The 21,202-nt window shown below is 43.0% G+C and overlaps 2 protein-coding genes across 2 annotated transcripts in view; one reads left to right on the forward strand and one right to left on the reverse strand.

Moving 5' to 3' along the window:
- tmsb1 (thymosin beta 1) overlaps nt 1-5,532 on the reverse strand; it is an 8,962-nt gene extending 3,430 nt beyond the window's left edge. The window contains exons 1-2 of the mRNA XM_063190452.1: nt 5,452-5,532; nt 2,611-2,734 (exon numbers count right to left, since the gene is read on the reverse strand). Of these exons, the coding sequence (XP_063046522.1) occupies nt 2,611-2,713 (103 nt within the window). The 5' untranslated portion in view covers nt 2,714-2,734; nt 5,452-5,532. The remainder of the gene's footprint in view (nt 1-2,610; nt 2,735-5,451) is intronic.
- Nucleotides 5,533-9,709: 4,177 nt separating this feature from the next.
- si:ch211-175m2.5 (uncharacterized protein LOC568697 homolog) lies at nt 9,710-19,230 on the forward strand. The gene is made up of 5 exons (XM_063190539.1): nt 9,710-9,813; nt 10,388-10,564; nt 11,016-11,115; nt 14,952-15,082; nt 18,381-19,230. Exons 1-5 carry the CDS (start codon nt 9,760-9,762, stop codon nt 18,675-18,677), a joined length of 759 nt encoding a protein of 252 aa, XP_063046609.1. The 5' UTR covers nt 9,710-9,759; the 3' UTR covers nt 18,678-19,230.
- The last annotated feature ends 1,972 nt before the right edge of the window (nt 19,231-21,202 follow it).

The following is a 21,202-nucleotide window of genomic DNA, read 5'->3' on the forward strand; positions in this document are numbered from 1 at the left end:
CCAGAAAAACTGGCAGAGTAAATTAAAGGCGAACTGAGGCGTTTTGACTTTTTGACTAAACCTGATGCCTGTGTGCCGTGTGGTGTTGCAACACGCTACCCAGGCTCCGCCCTTGCAGGGGCGCAACACCTTCGGCTCAGCTACACACGCTCAGGAAAATTGCTTGTTCAGGTACCATCAGTTTCCCCCTGCGGGAACTCCACCCACTTTGTCGGGAAGCAATCAACTTTGAGCATCACCAACGGTTCTGTGCGTGTTCAAGGCAGTGACGTGGTTTAAGCAGAGACGTTCTATTGGGACTACGAAATGTTTGGTTTAAACTTTGGCTCAGCCTGTTCTGTCCTCGAAAAGTAGCAAACCAAGGGAGGTGGGTCAACCATGCCGTTTGACAATGTTAGTTGTTATGCTCTTGGTCAGACCAAGTCTCGAAGAGATTTGAAAGTCATGATAATCAGGCTACCAACACGCCATGTTTTCTGACTGCCAGACAAGAAGAGACTGGTGCCTTCTGGCTCTGTGTTTGGCAGGTGGTTATTTTCAAATTCTCTCTCTCTCTCTCTCTCTCTCTCTCTCTCTCTCTCTCTCTCTCTCTCTCTCTCTCTGTCTCTCGCTCTCTCTCTCTGTTGACACGAGACTGAGGTTTTTAGGGTAACAAGTTTCCTAAGTATGCCTCCAAAACATGGAGATGAGTGGCACCAAAAACAAATGAAAAGAAAAGAAGGAAAGAAAAAAACCTGACAGTTGACGACACTTGAGACCGACAAATTGCACACATCCCCCTCCAAATTACGGGTGTGAGGTGTGACTTGAGAGACACTTGTGCAACATTTTTTTTCGCTAACTCCACCTCACGAGGAAGCCAAAGGAAGGAAAAAAAGAAAAGACAAAAAACAAATGGAGAAGCTGGTGGTACTGGTTGTGGTGGTGGTGGTTGTGATGTGGTTTATCAGTGGTGACACAATGCAGGGCTAATCTTTTGTGTGCTTAGCCGGGAAGGAGGTGAACGGAGGACAAGCCAGGTCTCCGCCTTTCCCCGCCTGCATGCACACACTCAGGTGTGTGTGTGTGCGTGTGTGTGAGAAAAAGTGTGTGGGTGTGTGCATGCATGAGTACTTGTCTTTGTATGACTCAGTCAGTGTGTGCACTGAAGTGATATATTCACTTCTCTACATTCCAAATGTTTGTGAGATGTGCATGTGCATGTGTGTATGTGTGCAATTGTGTGTTTGTGAAAGTGTGTGCACTGAAGTGATGTTAAGTTGTTCACTTCCCCTTACATTAAAACTAAGATGGAGAGCAGAGAGAGAGAGAGAGAGAGAGAGAGAGAGAGAGAGAGAGAGAGAGAGAGAGAGAGAGGGAGAGAGAGAGAGAGAGAGCGTCTGTGTTTGTGTTTTCGTGTGTGTATCTGTGTCTGTGTGTGATAACAGTAGGCCTAGATCACTTCTCTCCATTCTTAACTCAGCTTTTTGATCTTTGGCCTTATCTGGGCGAAAACAAACAATGGAACATCAACATGGTGGTGGAAGTTGGGAAAAGTCCCTTACAAGACTGAGAGGGCCCAGTAGGAGTAGAGATACCGTACCATAGAGGTAGAAAATAACACTAGAGAGGACACAGCAATTTGCGACAGCACTGGGAAATGGCAGCTGGAGCTTCCCAACTTCCGTAGGTAGTGTAGGTACTTTCGAGCAATGCAAGTCAATGGAGAACACGCCCACCCCTGTCAAGAAATTAACTAAAACTGTGTGAATATGAAGTAACACATTAATCAAAGACCAGATTTGAAATGTCAGGCTAAATATATACTTAAATCATGAGTCCATAAAATACATTTAAAAATCAAATAATATATTTTATGAACATAGTTAGCAACACACTTCAACTATTGTCCTTGTATAGTGTGTTGATGGACATTTTCACATGATTAAGCCATTTTTGACAGAGGTGAGCCTCGTTCTCCGTTAATTTCCATTTCTCTGATCTACCTACAGATAATGGCCGCTACAGATTGCCGTAAAAAGGGGGCGGGGTCCTCTCTAGTGTTATTTTCGACCTCTATGTACCGTACACTCCAGTCAAAAGATTTGTTTTGGTCAAGGTGGGTGGGAGGGGAAGTTAGCCGGTGGCAGAGTCAACACTGCAAAGGCTATGTTGTGCAGTTTCATATGAAATGGGCCTACAGCAGGGCTCTAAAGTAACACCAGCCAGCCAACCAAATGCTGGTGAAAATTCAGTTTGGCTAGTAGAAAAGAAAGCTTACTAGCCACGTTGGCCCATTAATGAGTGTGTGTTTGGCTAGTAAGATTAACATTAGCTATTATGGCTACTGATGACATTATGCGATATGAAACCTGCAATAAATAGTTATGCAGTTTTTGTGAAGCTAAAACTTTAATCCTTTTCAGAGGAATCTAGCCAAGGTGGGAGATGTTTGTTTGTCAAGATGGCCGCCTTCACTATAATAAAGTTCTGAGGGAAACCCTGGAGATACAATCCAGCCAGAGCACCAGCTAGTGCCCAGTCTCACTCCCAATGTCCTTGGTGGAAATTATATTCACAATGACTTAATTCCTTATCTTTTCACAGCTAACAGCTTGAGGCCAACCTCACCTTCCTTGGTGGGGAGAGAGTTCTTCTCCGCCGTGTTGGTCTTCTTTAGACACTTCTTGTCGAAGGTCTCGACCTCCTTGCTGACGGGGTTGTTATCGCTCATGTTTGCGGTGGGTGGCTGGGGCTGTGGAGGAGAGGAGAGGAGAGAGGTGGGCAGGAGTTAGTTAAGCAGCCTATGGGTGGAACCTCCGCTGTTTCGTCTCCCTAAATGTAAAAGTCAGTAGCTGGATGTAGGCTTCACTTGGTGCTTTTTAAGTGTTCTGAGGGTGTTGGCGGAGGAGAGAGGTCAGGTAGGAGTTGGGTCAGGGTGCAGAATAAAAACAAACCTAGTGTTAATTCAACACTTAGACAATAGGACCGAGTACAATCTAGCGGTCATTAAATCGAGTGTAAAGTGTTTAAAGTGTTGTAAAGTGTTTATAAACTATTTTGAGGGTGCTGGTCCAAAGGATAATCTTACAGGTAAATACAATGTAAGAGGCCACACCTTGCCTAAACTGTGAGTGTTGCCCAATGTGAGCGTTGCACACTGAAGAAGCCACACGCCAAAACGCGTCTGTGCAATAAGCTGTAAAAGAACACAAGGTGCAAGGTGCGGCCTTGCTCGTTGTATCGGAATCTCCCTAAATGTAACTACAACACTCCAGTTTTTGGGTCATGACCGGGCCTGCGAATCAATGCAGGCACAGGAATGGGTTGATTCTGCTGAAACAATCTTGGCACAGTTTGTTGGAGAATGGTAGTACGGTACGGGAGGGTTAAATAGGGAGGGCAAGACCTTGGTAGTCAACGACAATGGCAGAGTTCACTTCCACAAATTTGAAACAGGAAGGCCCCAGGCACACTGCCTATTTTTATCTGGCAAACGAACGCTGAACCACTAAGAGCTGAAACTTCCTTAAAAAAACGAGTTTCACTCCTGTGCGTTAATCAGTCAGTCGGTCAATCAACACACACACACACACACACACACACACACACACACACACACACACACACACACACACACACACACACACACACACACACACACACACACACACACACACACACACACACAGAAAACGTGCATACCCTAAACTGTCCCAGCCTGACAACCTGACACCCGTCTCTGTTCAAGAGCCAAAAAACCCCAAAGGTGACTTCAAGGTTTTCATGATGCAGGAGAGGCCAGTTTATCGTTCCCATGAATTCGGAGGTCATACTACAGTTCAGTTATCTGGCATTTTGTAGTTGACTTTTTTTATGTGCAAGGCGTGGAGTGGACCACACCTCTTTCTCCCACACATGGTTATGCAATAGCCATCTGAACTTTTGCAATTCCTACTACTCTTAGAGAAGGAAAAAATGGGGGAAAAGGCTTGAAGTAACGTGACATGTTACAAGTTTGATGTCTGTGAAGGAGGAGTTTTGCACAACTTGCAAATGATGTGCAGTTAAAATGTCACAACACATTGTGTTGGTATTGCCTAATGCAGAATATTTGTAAATATACATTCATTGATGGATTTATTTCCAGAATCGTGTGATTGCTAAGTCCATCCTCTCTACATTGTTAAGTCTAGGCTACAACTTGTTTTGAATCGCATTGACTCCACAACATGTGGCATGTATCAATATTTTCATTAATTGCAAGATGCACTTAGACAAGTTTCAACCAATGCAACTTGCTTTCAACTTAATCAATACAACGAGTAGGCTTCACAGAATATATTTGGATTGGACAAAGATGGGTATTATTGTAGCATTTCCCTCATGAAATGATGAAAAGTAGCCTCCTCTTGTTTTTGATAGAAGCATAACCACAAGCCAGACTTCCACCAGGGCCATGCAGTCTTGTGACAGCACAGTACTCTTTTGTTCTGCTTTATGTTGGGAGAGAGAAAAAAACTCTTATGTGCACGAATGACGTCTGCAGAATGGAAATATTTAATTCCTGCTGTGCACTCTTCAGGAAAAAGAAAATAATAAAAGTACATCGTATCAGCTCCCTGATATCGAGTCAAAAAAAACTTATCTCCAGTGCCGTGCATGGCGCAATAGAAGGGCGTGTTAACCAACACACTCATGAGTAATGCAATGTACACCTTTTAGGTGTGTGTTTAACGGTTAATGGTTGATATCTGACTAAACCCATACAGTCAGTTTTCGTTGTCCCCATACCTGACAGATTAATGTGAGAAGACAGGATGAATCCATGCATTCTGTGCCATCATGGGACTGATTGAGAATCGCATCTCCCACACCCCACCCTAAAACCAGGGACCTGGTGTTCCTTTCCCTACCATGGCATGCGCTCTGTCATGCGTTTCTTGCCTGCGCAAATACGACTGCGCTGTGGGCATTTTTGTTTGACGAGAGAGGCAAAATAACACGTCTGCACTTGCTACGGGAGAAAATATGGTACCAGTAATCATCGATGCGCATACAGCCTGTATCTGAGGTAACATGTAGGCTACCAAGACAGCTCTTGGCATCCTGGCGGTGCGCTACTGTGGCATAAGGAGTGGTCGGTAGCCCAGAAATGCTGTTACATGACGAACGACTGTCAGGTGGAGGAGAGCCAGAAACGCATGCATATATTGCATACACAAACCCGAATGACAGCACCAACTAAATAAAGCATGCCGTACATCTAATACCATGATTGAGTTTTAACTAATGCATTAACCCCTAAGCCAATTCACCAAGTAGCCAGGAGACGACACTTTAATCTGTGTGTGTTCAATCCGATGGTACAATTTCACAGCGCCAATCGCATCCCATTGATATGGCTACAGAGTTTGGCGCATCTAGATCTAGCTGAATAAAAAAAAGTAATATCCCCACAACAGTACATACCTGAGAGTGTCCTCGTTCGAATCTTGCACCAGAAGCCTTTAAGGGAACCTCTGTAATCCGTGAGGGAGGTGACCGGTTTAAATAGTAAATCACGCCCTTCTTCCCGGGTAACATGGAGACCAATCCCAGTCTTGTTATTGGCCCAATCTCACGCACGGGGGCCGTTCCACTCGCTCACGCAAATAGGAACGCATGCCGAGAGAGAGGACCGTGCGCTCCCTTGCTTCTTCCTGCATTAATGAACGGGGATGGGGATGCGAATGATAGTTTGTTTACGTATTTATTTATATAGTTATACGTTTAAGTCAGGACTGTTTGGCTTTACCAAGCTCTACCTTACTAACCTAACCTAGTGCCACCTTACTCACCTTAGCTTCTGTGGTAAATAAATCAGCTTACAAAGTGTTGGTAGTAAGGGTGTTCCGACTATATTTAGAGCACACTGGGCATGGGACAAACACATGTGCAGGTGTGCAAGTGCTGGAGGTAAACAAGTGCAATCGCAGGTGGCCTGTACAGACCTTTTCGTTAGGACTGGTCTGGGACCAAAACAAGGCCCAGGCATTTTTTGTGGGACCCTCTAAAGTGTTAGGCAGTCTCTAAAGAAATAAAAAATTTAAAAATATTAAATTGATACCTGTTGACCCACAGGACCTTTTATACAGGACCTTGGACTAAAGGTTAATCTCTCCTGCCTAAAGCAAATATAGCCTTATAGGTTTGCACCTGCAACACACACACACACACACACACACACACACACACACACACACACACACACACACACACACACACACACACACACACACACACACACACACACACACACACACACACACACACACACACACACACCAGGACCCTCACGCCACCACACCTACATACAGATATGAATCGCAAACACACTTCCTAACTGTCTTCCCTATACTACGTTGGAGCTTGGTTAGGCAATACTGGGCTAAACGTATCATAAATCCTGCCATGGTTTCAAGTGTATTACTGATTACAGCACTCCCACCTGTCTCTGTCTCTGCTAGTGTCTGCTGTGACGTCATTAACAACACATTTGATAAACTGTCATTCTCCGTCTCTGTCATTATCGTCTGCCTTTCCTGGTCAAGTGTGTTATCTTGGGCGTGGCCACTCAGGCTATAGTAAAACAAAATCTCAGACTTGCACAGTAGCAGAGCTGATGGGCTAAAAAAAAAAACAATAGCCTCTCTCTCTGTGACTTCTCACTAATCCTCAACCCTCAGTGACACACCCATCTGCTATTGCACAGTAATTGATAGGATGTAAGTCAATTTGCATCATCCATAGTTTGGTATGTTGACATTTGGTGCAACAACTGAAATGACTGCACTCTATTGTTGTGGTGGGACAAATTCTACTGACAAGTGGACAGGGGTCGGAGGGACGACGACAAAGGGGGCAGTGTCCCGGGCCCAGGGAGAGAGGGGGCCCAAAACTGGGTCCTAATTACATTGTACCTACGTATTAGGCTGGGGGGCCCTTTCAGATGTCTTTGTCCTGGGCCCGGCCAAAGCTGTCAGCGGTCCTGCAAGTGGATGATGACCTCTCCTGTGTATATTGTGTTTACCCTCTGTAACCGAGGCCATCCTGCAGATTGCCACTTGGAGCTCGGACTTGCAACCTACCAGTCACTGATGCACAAGTACAATGAAGTACAATAAGTATGATATACTGTACTGCAGTGTTTCTCAACCTTTTTTTAGGCGAGGCACCCTTTCAATTCACGAAAAATTTCAAGGCACCCCAAACCAACAAGCCGTAACATGGCATCGCATCCGATACCACAAAAGCTTAGAAAAGTAACACATTTGGAGAGACGTCACACGACCTACGTTCAAAGTTGCAGCTGACCTATATTTACTTTTTTGTGCGCAAATGGCAGATGAAAGATTCCACTGACTAGCCTTAACTTATCAATTTAGACAAATATGTATTATATTAAATCATTTATTTATCAGCCACGTTTCTGCGGCACCCCAGGGTGCCCCAGCACCCCTGTTGAGAAACACTGCTGTACTGTATAACTGACCTCAGGGGTGCTAACAGGAGGGAAGGGGCAAACGGGACAATTGTCCTGGGCCCAGGGAGAGAGAGGCCCAGAATTGGATCCTCATTACATTGTATCTATTGGGCTGGGGGCCCCCTTGAGATGACTTTGTCCTGGGCCTGGGTGGTGAACCGTTTTCTTTCGAGGGGCCACTTCAAATTTCATTAAGTCCTCCAAGGGCTGTACGTATAAACACAAAACAGGATTTTCCCCTGCACTTTAAGACCTGTATTGAATAGAGATGCATCGGATCCAAGATCCAGTTCCGGCAGGATAATAGGGTTTTTTTCACAGGATCCGGGTCCGGCAGGATCTTAAGCAGTGGATCCGGCAGTGACCTAAAAATCAGGATCTGGTGCATCTGTAGCCTAGGCTTTACAGTCAGTCTTTCACAACCCCAATCGCTGCATGGAGTGAAAGCCCTTTGGAAGCGGACGTTGCAGGCAGTATGGCAGTAAGCCAATGAGTCTAAAAAATAGCTTGAGCCAACGTAATAAAAAGGGCCCACGTGTGCGAGTAGGCAATGTGTTTCAACCTTTTCGTAGGATCCGGTATCCGGTTCCAGATCCGGCAGCATCTTAAGCAGTGGATCCGGTATCTGTCAGGATCCTAAAAATCAGGATCCGGTGCATCTCTAGTATTGAAGGCAGCCACCTTTACACAGATCCCATCTTTAGGTCCCCTGAAAACACAACTCAACTGCTTTACAAATGTAATGACTAGCATGTCTTTACAAAACATGTCATATTTCATGGGGAGACTGTCTAACATGAAAAAGATGTTGGGGACCGTAAACGGCCCTCGAGACAGAGACTCCCCACCCCTGATCTAGGCCGATATAGCTCTGTGCTACCGCATGTATACGAGGCAACAGGAGGGAGGTTTACTAATGCTTTACCACCAAATTTGGCATCCATTACCGAGCTCTTAAAATGATATGTGAGAGTAAAAAAAAACACCGAAGTGTTTCTCATGCACACCAGACACTTTCTCGTGACTACCAGAAACGTTGTCATGCCCACCAGAAAGTTTCTGGTGGCCACGAGAAACATTAAAAAAAAAAAAAAAAACTCTCACATGTCTTTTTATGGGCTCCGTATGTTACACATCCATTATTATTTTTTATTTTTTTAAAGTTCTTTGGGGGATAGTTGTCCCGGGCCCAGGCACAGAGGGCCCCAAGAATTGGTTTCTCATTACATTGTATGTATAGGGGGCCTTTCAGATGACTTTGTCCTGGGCCAAGCCAAAGCTGTCAGCGGCCGAGCTCCGAATGACGGAATCTGCAGGAACACCTCAGTTACGCTGACAGACCACTCTCTCACACTTTCCATATATGTCATGCCTGTGAGTGAAAGATGAAGCACAATTTGAAAGGTAAATTGCAGAATAATAACTTTAAAAAAAACACACATCACACAAGTGCAGAGGTGTTTCACTGTTGTGTGCAAATACCAAAGAACACCTGTTTCTTTGTTCTATTCAGAGTCTAAGTCTCAGAAGTTTCTCACTGGTATGCTCCTTTGCTTTGCAGGAATGCATCCTTGTGAAATACTTCCTGGTAATTGTATACTTGGTCCTACTTACCTTTGGGTTGACCTCTTCAAGTCTTCTGTAGGCCTACCTGAGGTTAGCTCAATTTGAACAGAGATTACCTGACAGCTAGAGGGAAATGGCAAACATCCCACAGGCCAAACGGCTTTTTTTATTGAGAGGAACAAACATAGAAGAGCACTACATGCAAATGTGTGGAATAGCTTGTTTTACTGGGTGTAGGGCCTACCAGTGTTTTATTTACAAAGCTGACGTTAGCGGTCAGGCTTATGAGCAAGCGGAAGAAAAGAAAATAGGCCTACTGGAGGGGGCACTGACTGTTAAGGTTACAACAACGCCATCTGCTGCGTATTGACTGCATTTATTTTCCTTCGACACACATTGGCCGCCGCCAGTCCACATAATCTATTTATTTACCTACACAGTGCAGAAGGTGACGTTGTGATTTCATCGAAATTCCAAGTGTTAGTTACCTTAGAATAATCTGAGTAACAGACATAAATAAATATGTCAAATTAGAAATCAGAAATACAAGCACCCGTGTGATTGGTTTCATGCGAAAGGCGTTTTGTCTATTCCCCTCATGATTGGCCATTGAGGCCACGAGGCGTCAAAGAACCAGGAAGTCCTGAAAGTGTTTTGAGTGTCAGCAGCAAGTGAAGAGTCACATTGATATGGCTTGTTGTCGGAAAATAAACTTACTTCGTACCTCTAAACTTGCTTTGCTGGTAAGAACAACATTTTGACTTGAACTCTGCAGTGTTCGTCTTGATAAACGACACAGTAACGAAATGCGAGTGATAATAGTGAAAGGCTACTCATCCTATTGACTGCTGTTTACAATGCTTTCATGCACTATTTAAGTTTGTAAATGTATATTTTAAATGATACAGTTCTCAGTGTTCACAGTGTCCGTGCGCCTGTGAAGACTCGTGCGTCACGCTGTGCCAAATGCTCAATATGCGTTTCTTTCCCCGTGCGCGTGTTTCACCCGACGCGTTGCCATTTCCTTGAGAAAGCTGTTGTCATCTTGCATTACCTTTAACTTCAGCGTCGTTGTTTCATCCATGGATAGACTACAACCGAAATTGTGTCCGTTAAAATAATATTGTTTATTGATAGTCTGCATGCGTACTTGAGCGCGTGGTCCAGTCCTCCATTCCACGGCAGGGTGCATCACAGAGTACCTTTGACTGCAGTGTCATGTTTTTGATTGGTGTTTAGGCACAACAGAATAGTTTGATTGTAACATAGTTACTATGTTATTTACTGAATGCGTCTGTTCGTGCGCGCTTGTCCCAGTCCTCCATTCCACAGGTGGGCAGGGTGCACCACAGAGTGCCAGCAGCAGCAGCAGCAGGCCTCCTCAGGCACTGCAGCTCCTCCAGTGCCCATGACAATGCCAGCCGATACCCCGTGCCCCCCAAGACTGACCTCCCTAACGACATAGTGGAAGTCATGGATGAGGTGGAAACCAAGGTATGTGTGTCTACTCCATTTGGTGATGCTGTGGATACTATGGGTGTGTGTGTACTCTACAAAAACAACAACTTACCCTTCGTGCATCTGCACTTGTTTTTTCTGTATATTTCCTGTGCACTTTGTATCTGCTAGTGATGCTGGCTATGATTATGTCCTCGTTTGTTAGTCGCTTTGGTTATAAAGCGCCTGCCAAATACAATGTAATGTAATGTAATGTAATATGCTGACCCCTGTCCCTAAAGAATGAAGCTGTAGTTGAACTGCAGATTTTGCAGTTTGCAGTGTTCTCATATCCACATCAGTGCATTCACTGGACTGAGACGGCAGTAATGCTGCAATAAAACAGCATATTTTTTTTACGATACAGTACCACACAGTGGTCTTTATGATGGGTATATTTTCTTACATTGCATTCTTATAAAGGAAGCAATCTTTACCAATTCATCAGGGTGGATTCCTTCCGAACGTGTTCAAGGCACTGTCACACAGACCAGAGGAGTTCAGAGCCTTCTTCTCCTATTACAATGCCCTCATGAACAAAGAGACAGGTACGGTAACATTCAAACGCATGGAAGCACCTCTGCGAAGGGCGTATCAATTTGATGGAAATGACAAATGTCCGCAACGCCTCTTTTACATGAGACATTTGATTCAGAATGAACCTACTTCAATTCTGAATAAACGTTGTGTAAACACTTCACAATTCGGAATTAAATGAAAGATCAAATTAAACTCGACGGAACTGTTAAATTCGGAATTACAAAAATGTCATGTAAACGTAGCCACTGTGAATGCTCCCAGTTGTTGTTTTTTTTTGGCACATAAACAACTGGGAGCGTTAACAGTGTTGCGGACATTTATCCTTTCCATCATTTATTTTGTTTGTCCAGCACTAATGTGTGCACATTGTCTGCTTTCTATTCATTTGACAACCAATAAGAGCGCATCCTTTTCTAATATCCCAACCCAACCCTCTAATTAGTGAGGAAAGAGCACCCTCATACAGTACATAGAGAAAAGGCCCCTCACACTGTAAAATGTATGATGGCATGTGAGACCGGTAAAACAATGTATGCAAATAGATGGTTTAAGATAAAACGTGGAGAAGGATGGCCTTAGGATTTTTTTTCTTTCCTGTAATTTCTGAAATGTTTAAGGTATAACTTCTAAGTATATCAATATACAATTAAGTTATAATTCCTCCTGGGGATGGGTGTTGGGGGTGGGGGGGGGGGGGGGTTGGTTAGTAAATATATTGTGTGAAACGTTGGGGGACACTTTTAGCTTTTTTTGTACAGTCTTTCTCTTTTCTTTATCCTTTTTTTTTTTTTACCATTTTATTGTCCTCCATTATATGTTACGTTTGTCCTTATTTGTATGGTTTGAGAATGAAAAAAAAACAACCAAAAAAACATAGGTCCCCCATAAGGGTGGTGGTTTGGGTTAAAAAAAAAAATAAGAGCGCATCCTTTTCTAATATCCCAACCCAACCCTCTAATTAGTGAGGAAAGAGCACCCTCATACAGTACCTAGAGAAAAGCCCCCCACACTTAGTCCAGGTAGACAAATGCTGAGGCACTCAAGGTTGCAATATTTTACTTTTTTTATTTGGCTACAATGCCAACGCGTTTCGGCCCTTATGGCCTTCTTCAGAGTCTATCTTCCCCCCTCACACTTACTTTCATTTTTCAGTAGTTTGGCCACTGTGTAGGGTGCTTGCTGCATGCATGGCTTGGTAATGGGCCTTTGTACTGGATTTGGTGCAGAGAGATTGTTTTTCTTTAATATTTTATTGCGAGTTTATTCAACAACAGCATGATTTGCATCTGCTCACTTTAGTTTCAACTTGCAGTCATTTTCTCTTTTTTTGTCCATTGAAAGTGGACATGGATAAGTAACGGGGGAAAATAAACTCAAATTAACTTTCAACAGCTTACATGTGCTATTCATACAGAGAGAGAAAGAAGGGGGTACAAGAGAACGAGAGATAGTTGAGCAATTAACTAAACGTATTTCCTTATTCTTGCAGTTGGCGTGACCTCAATTTGGGCTATAACAATTTCAATGTTGCACTCATTGGTTGGAGTTGGAGTGAGTGAACAAAATACACCATTTGAATGGTTGGATAATTAACTTTGCAACCCAAACTCATATGTTGCTAAGCGATAGCAGCGAAGTGCCCGGACTGCAAGGATAAGGGAAAAGGCTGTCTGGAGAAACTGCACGCAACTTGCCAATGCCAGTGGCATGAATCTGGGGTTTCTTAACTCTTTGAGCAAGAAGGCATGGCACAACCTGCGCCTCATGAGATTCCCTTGTGTGAGGTTTTTTTTTTCTTCACAAAAGGGAAGCCATGGCCCAATGGTTAAGTAGATGATCTTTGGATCAGAGTAGGGCTGCTGACAGCTTTGGCCAGGCCCAGGACAAAGTCATGTCAAAGGGCCCCCCATCCCAATAGATACAGTTAAATGAGAACCCATATCTGGGCCCCCTCTCTCCCTGGGCCCAGAACATCTGTCCCCTTTGTATTCTCTTCTCCTCTTAGAGTTCAAAATGTTTTTGATATTTTTTACAGTATTAGTCTTTTTTTCCTTATGTCTTGCTTTTATCTTTAATTCTTTTTATTCCATTTCATATCGGGTTCAGAAAGTATTTGCTTTATTTGTATTTGCACGTATTTGCTTTAGGCATTTCAATGAAACAGTTAATCCTAAAATAATTTCTGCTCCTTTTCGGCCAGGTTGATCATAGATACTGTATAACCACCATATGCAGTTATCAGACTTTTGGCACGGCGTGGTGTCTTGTGTTCATATTAGGGAGGGGAAGATTCACCGATACGTATCGGAAAATCGATACAACCTGTACGGTACGGTTGCATCGATTTGCAAATGTCTGCATCTGTAAGAAACGCAAATAAAATCGAGATGCATCGTATCTTGACTGTCCACATCGGTACAAACCGGATAATATCTCTTAGAACTTTTTAGAAACGGTCAATTTCAGGATTTGTTCTCGAGCGCAACGCACATCACCTTGCTCTGATTCAGACCGCCTTTCCTCTCGTGCGAGGTGGCGTTATATTTCGTTATATTCCTGTTATATTTAGCTCTCATGCTGGACACACACGGTCTGATTTGCAGCTCGTGCAGATTGTCCATGAAGTTTAAAAAGTCCAGTTGAAAAGTACACCATTCCAACACTTCAGTCTAGTACGCACGTTATTTCCCCCTTCTCATATTAACCCCATTCCCAACATCTACTAAATTGTTCTAATTTGGATCAATTGTAGTTGATAAGTTGTTCAGAGCTTACCTGTAAATGTAGTTATTACATGCTCAGGTCAATATTCTATCATGAGCAGAAGCTCTGTGGTTTTCCCATTTTTATTTAAAAAAGAGATATACTGTAATTGGCATGGTATTCAGGTATATTTTTTTATTTTCTCTGCTCAAAGCAATGTGCCCAAACCAAAATGAGTTCTCACTGCTTTCTGTATGTTTTCCAGTATAGGCTATTTCAAAAGTAACATACATAGCCAGGGCCGCTGCTAATAAGTAGCCCCCTCATAAGTAAATACTACTACTACTGCGACTACTAATAATATCAATGCTAATTCTTGTATTCACAATTACAGTGTGCCTGAAAATGATGGCCCTTTTGATAACTAACAAATATTTGTTTTGAAATCTAATGAAATATGTTTTCATGATGTTTTTTAGTCAGTCTCAATTTAGGAGGTCACAATTTTGGGGGCAAAGTGGTTGAGACTCTAAAAGCGCTCTGCTTATGCCTAACGACAGCCTTGTGCACAGCCTTTAATATCAATTTAATATTTTAATCTGTTCTGTATCGCATCGCATCGTACTGAATCGCACTGCATCGCATGGCATTATAATTGCATCGTGCCATATCAAACTGAAGCGCTGTAGGTAGGAGAATCGTATCGCATCTTATCACTGGCAATTTCATGAATCGTGAATGTATCGTATCGTTGCCATGTGTATCGAGATGCGCATCGTATCATTTGATGATGAAGATTCCCATCCCTAGTTCATATCTATTAGGTTGATGAGCTAATCAGTGAAATCTCCTGTGTTAGCAGCACAGGCGGAAGGCACTGTATATCTGGCGTCACTTTTACTTTTTCAATGGACATGTTTAATGTGATATCAATCACCTTTCAATTCAATGCATTTGAAGCAGAACAAATAGCAGGCAGTGGCATAGATATAAACTTACCTGTAATCATGAAAATTGGAGGTTGTTTGTCCTGCTTTGCTTTAAAACGGAATCTGTTTTGGCGTAAATGCAAACAAGATTAATTCGGTTCCATCCACCACTGTTTGTTTGTTTGTTGAGTTGTGCCTTCTTTTGGATGCAGGAAATCTGTCCAAGGCTGACCGTGAGCTGATCGTGGTTGCCACTAGTGCCCATAACCACTGCCTGTACTGCGTCATATCCCATAGTGCACTGCACCGCATCTACTCCAAGAAACCCAACCTGGCTGATCAGGTCAGTGTTTGTACGGCCGAACAATCCCATGCATGTACTGTATGCACGCCTGTGTGCACACACGCACGCCTGCGCACACACACAATAGCAATAGTAATAGTGTTTGTGTTGCACAATGCACATTATGATGCAGAACTGTCATTCAATGTGCTTTAGAAAAACAAAAAGTATTGCAGATAGTATTATCTAAATATACTGTAGATCAGGGCTTGACACTGGCACCTGCCAACCGGCCAAATGCTGGTAAAACTTCACTGTGGCTGGTAACAATTTCAGTGCCACTAGCCAATTTGGCAGGTAGCTTATTCTGTGGTATGACATATGAGAATAGTGTATCAATTGTTTGTATTTAAGTTCAAGAAGAAGGTCATTTACTCACTTTCTATTTGTTTCATTTTGTTTGTTTATGCCAACCCTTGCGCTCATATTTTTGCTTGAAGCACCTCATCTTCTGAGGTTAGATGTACAGCATCATGATAAAAAAGTCAAATTTGTGGCTAGTAGAATAGCTGGATGGCCAGTGACTCGGGAAAACCACTAGCCACAGTGGCCGGTGAGCAGAAAAGTTAATGTCAAGCCCTGCTGTAGATCATACTGTAAAATCATCCTAACCAAAGGCAGATGTTTTTAATTCCTTTTTAATAATGACTAAATGCCATTTCACCCTGTCTGGATTTATTCCTGGGCACAACCAACACATGAGACCTCTGAAGGCTTAGCATCTTTTTGGATGATATTGCTCTTGCACATCTACAACACTGTACATTTATGCCAATGAGTGGACTAGTTTCTCCTGATCCTGTTTAGATACAAACTCTTTTATCTTGGCCATGTTCCTAAGATCATAAAGCTCATTACCTCCGTCAAGGACCTGATGTTTTAGGGTCGTGTTGGTTTGTCTGTCTGTTTGTCTGTCTGTTTGTTTGTCTGTTGGTTTGTTTATCTGTCAGCTGGATGACTGAAAAAGTTATGAAAGGCTTTGGATGAAACTTTGTGGAGTTGTTGGAAATGGCAAAAGGAACTAGTGATTACATTTTGATGGTGATTTGGATTACGATCTGGAACCAGGGCAAAGACCAGGATATGGTGAATTTTGACGTTCGAGTTTTCGGGTAGTCCACAAAAAGAAGGCAGAAAGACATGAAAAAATAGGGTGTAACCTAGTCAAATGAGCTTCCTTGGCGGAGGACGTCTGCACTCTCTCAATTATAAGATAGCATTGTTTTTCAAGGTGTTCTGGTCGGACCTGGGTGGCCTTAGGTGTAAAAGTCTAGATAAGCACTGCGTTTCTGTCTTCCATCTTTGTTTCTGAAAAGACTTATTTCAGTCTTTTCTTTATTCTGCCGCAGGAAGTTTTACTACATCCAGACATTACTTTTTCAAGGCACAAAGACTCAATTGGTTATTTGGAGGGGGAGCGATACGCACAGGCACACAGGCACACACACGGAAGTAAATTCGACTTACTAGATGCAGATTGAGAGCCAAACTGACCCTCTCTTTGTTTCTCTCTTTGTGCACTCACACATACACATGGGTTCACACACACACACACACACACACGCACACACACACACACACACACACACACACACACACACACACACACACACACACACACACACACACACACACACACACACACACACACACACACAGAAATAACTTCAATTCATAATTCTTATTGTAGTATATGCGGTCTGTCTCTCTCTCTCTCTCTTTCTGACACACATCCACATGATGTATGCGCGCACACACACACACACACACACACACACACACACACACACACACACACACACACACACACACACACACACACACACACACACACACACACACACACACACACACACACACACACACACACACACCTTTATATCTTTGTGGGGGCCTTGTGGGGCCAACCTTTATATCTTTGTAGGGGCCTGCCATTCATATTTACCTTATCAATAGCTAAACTGTGCCCAAACCAAAGCAATCTCTAACCCTAACATGTCAGTGAGGAAATGTTTTTACACTTTCACTTTTACCAGTAACAACAAAACTATCCCAGAAAAAGGGGTGAAAACATGTGGGGTGCAGGATTTGGGCCCCACATGGAGCGAGGGCCCCAGCATGTGGGTGTGCTCCAATAGCAGTGGCCTCACGAAGTAAGATTGGTGCAGTACACACACACACACACACACACACACACACACACACACACACACACACACACACACACACACACACACACGCCTTATGAAGAAAGTGCATAATAGTTATATCAGATTGAGAGCCAAAGTCACTCTCTCACTCTCTCACTCTCTCACTTTATCTCTTTATCTCTTTATCTCTCTCTCTTTTTCTCTCTCTCTCTCTCTCTCTCTCTCTCTCTCTCTCTCTCTCTCTCTCTCTCTCTCTCTCTGGCTTGCTCACTCAATCGCTCTCACTCACGCTCACACACAAGGACGGCATACATTAACTCTGGCACTTGTTTACCTGTCCTCCGTGCTGCCGCATCTTAAACAGCAGCCGTAATTACTAATGGCTCATCCTTCTAACGGGACCGGACTGAGGTGGTCACTCCCCCTTCCCACAAATCAGCGCTGCGCTGCGCACAGAGCCAAAACCCCCTCCGAGCAACCTTGATTTAGCCTACAGGAGTGCACTCTTTAATTGGTAGAGGAACTTTTCACTCAGGTGATTTGTGGAGTCCTCAATGCCCTTTGAAATCACTCCAAAATGGGCCAGTGGTTTACCTCAGGTGACTGTGGAACACTTCACATTGGGGATGAATACTAATGGGCATGATGCATTTAATACACAAGGTATTCATTTTCATATGCTGACGAGTTGAAAAGTTTTTTTTTTCGTTCAGGAAGTCCTAAAAAGTAAAAGAAAAATGTGAAAATAAGTAGAAAAGAAACAAAAAACAAAATGAATAGAAAAAAAAAGTATTTAAAAAGGCAGGTTGAAAAAAATAGATGAGTGAAAGAGTGATTCATTATCAATGATGGTTTGACGTTAAGCAGCCTCATGACTTGAGGAAAGAATCTGTGTCTTAGTCGGCTGGTGTGAGCGCGCACACATGCACCTGTATCTGCGGCCAGATGGTAGTAGGGTGACGTGTGTGTTAGCTGGGGTGGTGTGGATCTGATATTATGCGCTTGGCCTTCCTTAAACACTGTTGAGTGTAAAGACTGTGAGTGTGTGTGTGTGTGTGTGTGTGCATGTGTGCGTGTGTCTTACCTTCAGTGGTTGATACACAATAGTTTTGCTTAAAAAAAACCCAACAACCCTCGTTGTCCCCTAGGTGGCAGTAAATTATGGCACGGCCGATCTGAGCCCTCGCGAACACGCCATACTGGACTTTGCGATGACTGTGTGTCGGAGCGAGAACGTGACGGAGGGCCACTTCAGGACCCTGCAGGAGCACGGGCTGGACAGCGAGGACGCTTGGGACATTGCCGCCATCGCCGCCTTCTTCGCCATGTCCAACAGGCTGGCTCACCTGACAGACATGCGACCCAACGCCGAGTTCTACAACATGGGCAGGATGCCACGGGACAAGGGGGGCAAGGGAGACAAGGGCAAGGGTGGTAGTGGCTGATATGTTGTATTATACTGTATGTCTGTTATCTGCCAACCCACACAGCACCGGAGTTGTATAAAGTAGAAGTACTCGTAGTATGATATTACAAAGTTGAAACCATGTAATACAATGTCATTAGTGTTGTCATTACATTTGTAAGAGTGCATCTACCTCTGCTTTATACAACTCTACACAGCACTGCACAAAATGACTACTGTATACTGTAGTTTTCTGGGGGCGACGGGACAGGGGAGGCAAGGGAGACGAGGGCAAGGGCAAGGGTGGCAGTGGCTGATGTCTTGTCTGTTACCAGCCCACCCACACAGCACTGCACAAAACGACTATACACTGTAGTTTTCTGGGGGCCACGGGGTCAAGAGAGGCAAGGGAGATGAGGGCAAAGGTGGCAGTGGGCGATAAGTTGTATTATTTTGGGTTATTATGGGTAACATTTTTCTTTAGTAGCAGACGTCAGGTGGCACAACAACAGCTAAAGTCCATGAATGAATTTGTGATCGGTTGTTGATGTATGTGCAATGAATATGCTTCTTACGTAGATAAACTGGTAAAATCAAAATAAATAATTTCATCAATTCATACACTAGTGGTGTTATGTGTGGTTTCACCACCCTGACGTCTGCTGCTACTACAAAAAACATCATTGACTCTTATATGTTTGTCACCAGCCAACCCAACCAGCATTCACAAAACGCCTACACACTGTATTGCCCTGCAGCAACTACATATTTGGGTCAAAATTGACTTCAGACTGAAATCAGTCTTCATAAAACTTCTTTTTTTGTGCCAAAGCCTTGTGATCCACATTTTAGAGATGTTGCCATGTCGGTAATTACAATAGCCAACCTAATACCAAGGCTTTGAAGGCCTTTTCCTCAGTTTCAGTGTGGGCCATGAGACGAAGGGTAGTTATCAGGGGTAATGCTCTACCCAATGCCTTTTCATCACCTGTTTGGCTCTGCTGTTCATTAGAAATCCATGTGTGGCAAGTTACTGTAGGATGTTTGATTTGCAAGAATGATTTCACATGATTGCCAGACTGCTCTATCTATTATATTCTTGTGTGTGCCCCATAATGCCGTGCCTACCTTTATGTACTGAATGTAATTTATTTGTGCAAAATAAATTGGATATATTTGTTACAACAAAAAAACTTTTTCAGATATCTGTATTGATACACAAGCACAAACCAACAGACATGTCCATCTCTGGTTCATCACAGTACTATACCATCTCATAGTCTAATACGACTGGCGTTTATGTTCTCAGGTGGTTTGCAGTATGTATGCATTGTTGAAATGTACAGGCATGATGTGCACGCATAGTAGGGCTGCTCCATTATGAGAAAAATCAATATCATGATTATCTCAGTCAATATTGATATCACAATGTTTTTTAGACGGTATTTCTTTTAAGAAAAATAATTGTGCTGTAATATTTTCTCCCTTCAGCAGTGTGAGTGGAGGGCCATAGAGAAACACACGATGGTGTTCTGAATGTTGGGTAGCATGTCTGCTCTGTGTTCACAATGGCTCAAGTGTAGGGGAATATAGTATTGGCAGTATAGACAAATAACAAAAATATTGTTTCAACTCAATATTATGAAATTTGATATGGTTTGACAGCAATATTGATATCACAATATAAATTTGATATATTGCACAGCCCTAGCGCATACAGTAGGCTGCATACAGTGTAGTCTTTTAGCAGGAGAAACATGTATAAACTGCACTGATTGGCAAAATGGGCCAATATGAATATCTTTGCGTTTTAGTGAAATACACAGTAAGAACACTATACATTTGTTCTAAAGCATGTTATAGCTGTGTCTTACGTACCATAGTGTTAACCCCCAGGGAGCCAGTTTTGTAATGCTGCAACAATACAAGTCTACAAAAATAAACATTTCCCCCTCTATTTTTTTTTTGACACATTGCACATGATTGTACATGATTAATAGGGCAGCAGACTTCTAGGGAGGGGAAAAAAAACAAAAAATGTGCGTTTCTTTCCTTGAAGTCTGCTGCTCTATTAAGCATCGATAGCATCATCTGGGCTCATTCAACCACACTAATCAAATTATTCACATCGATACACATATTTATTTTTAGATTTTCTAGTGCTTTTTATACTCCTGCATAGGAGTAATTCATTGATGACTCAGTCCCGGGTTAGATATGGAAATCCTTCTACATTTTGTTTTTCATACGTTTTTCCATGCTGATAGGCATAAACCGAAACGGTAACAAGCATATCTCAAACTAAAACTAGGAGGGTTTTTTTAGTTGTTGCATTTTTTAAACAAACATGTCTGTGTGACATGGCTTTACCTAGAGGATTCTAAAGAATGCACAAGACTGCACTGTCTTGTGTAGCTTTCTGCCCTATAGTGATTTTAGTGCCTCAATATAGTGTGAGCTGCATTATAGACATCTATATCCAGTATATCTATGATCGACTTACATCCTCTTACTTCTCTCTATGTGATGAGAATATGCATCCTCCTGAACAATGCCATATTTTCA

Source organism: Engraulis encrasicolus, chromosome 23, assembly GCF_034702125.1.
Source record: "Engraulis encrasicolus isolate BLACKSEA-1 chromosome 23, IST_EnEncr_1.0, whole genome shotgun sequence".
Lineage (NCBI taxonomy): Eukaryota > Metazoa > Chordata > Actinopteri > Clupeiformes > Engraulidae > Engraulis > Engraulis encrasicolus.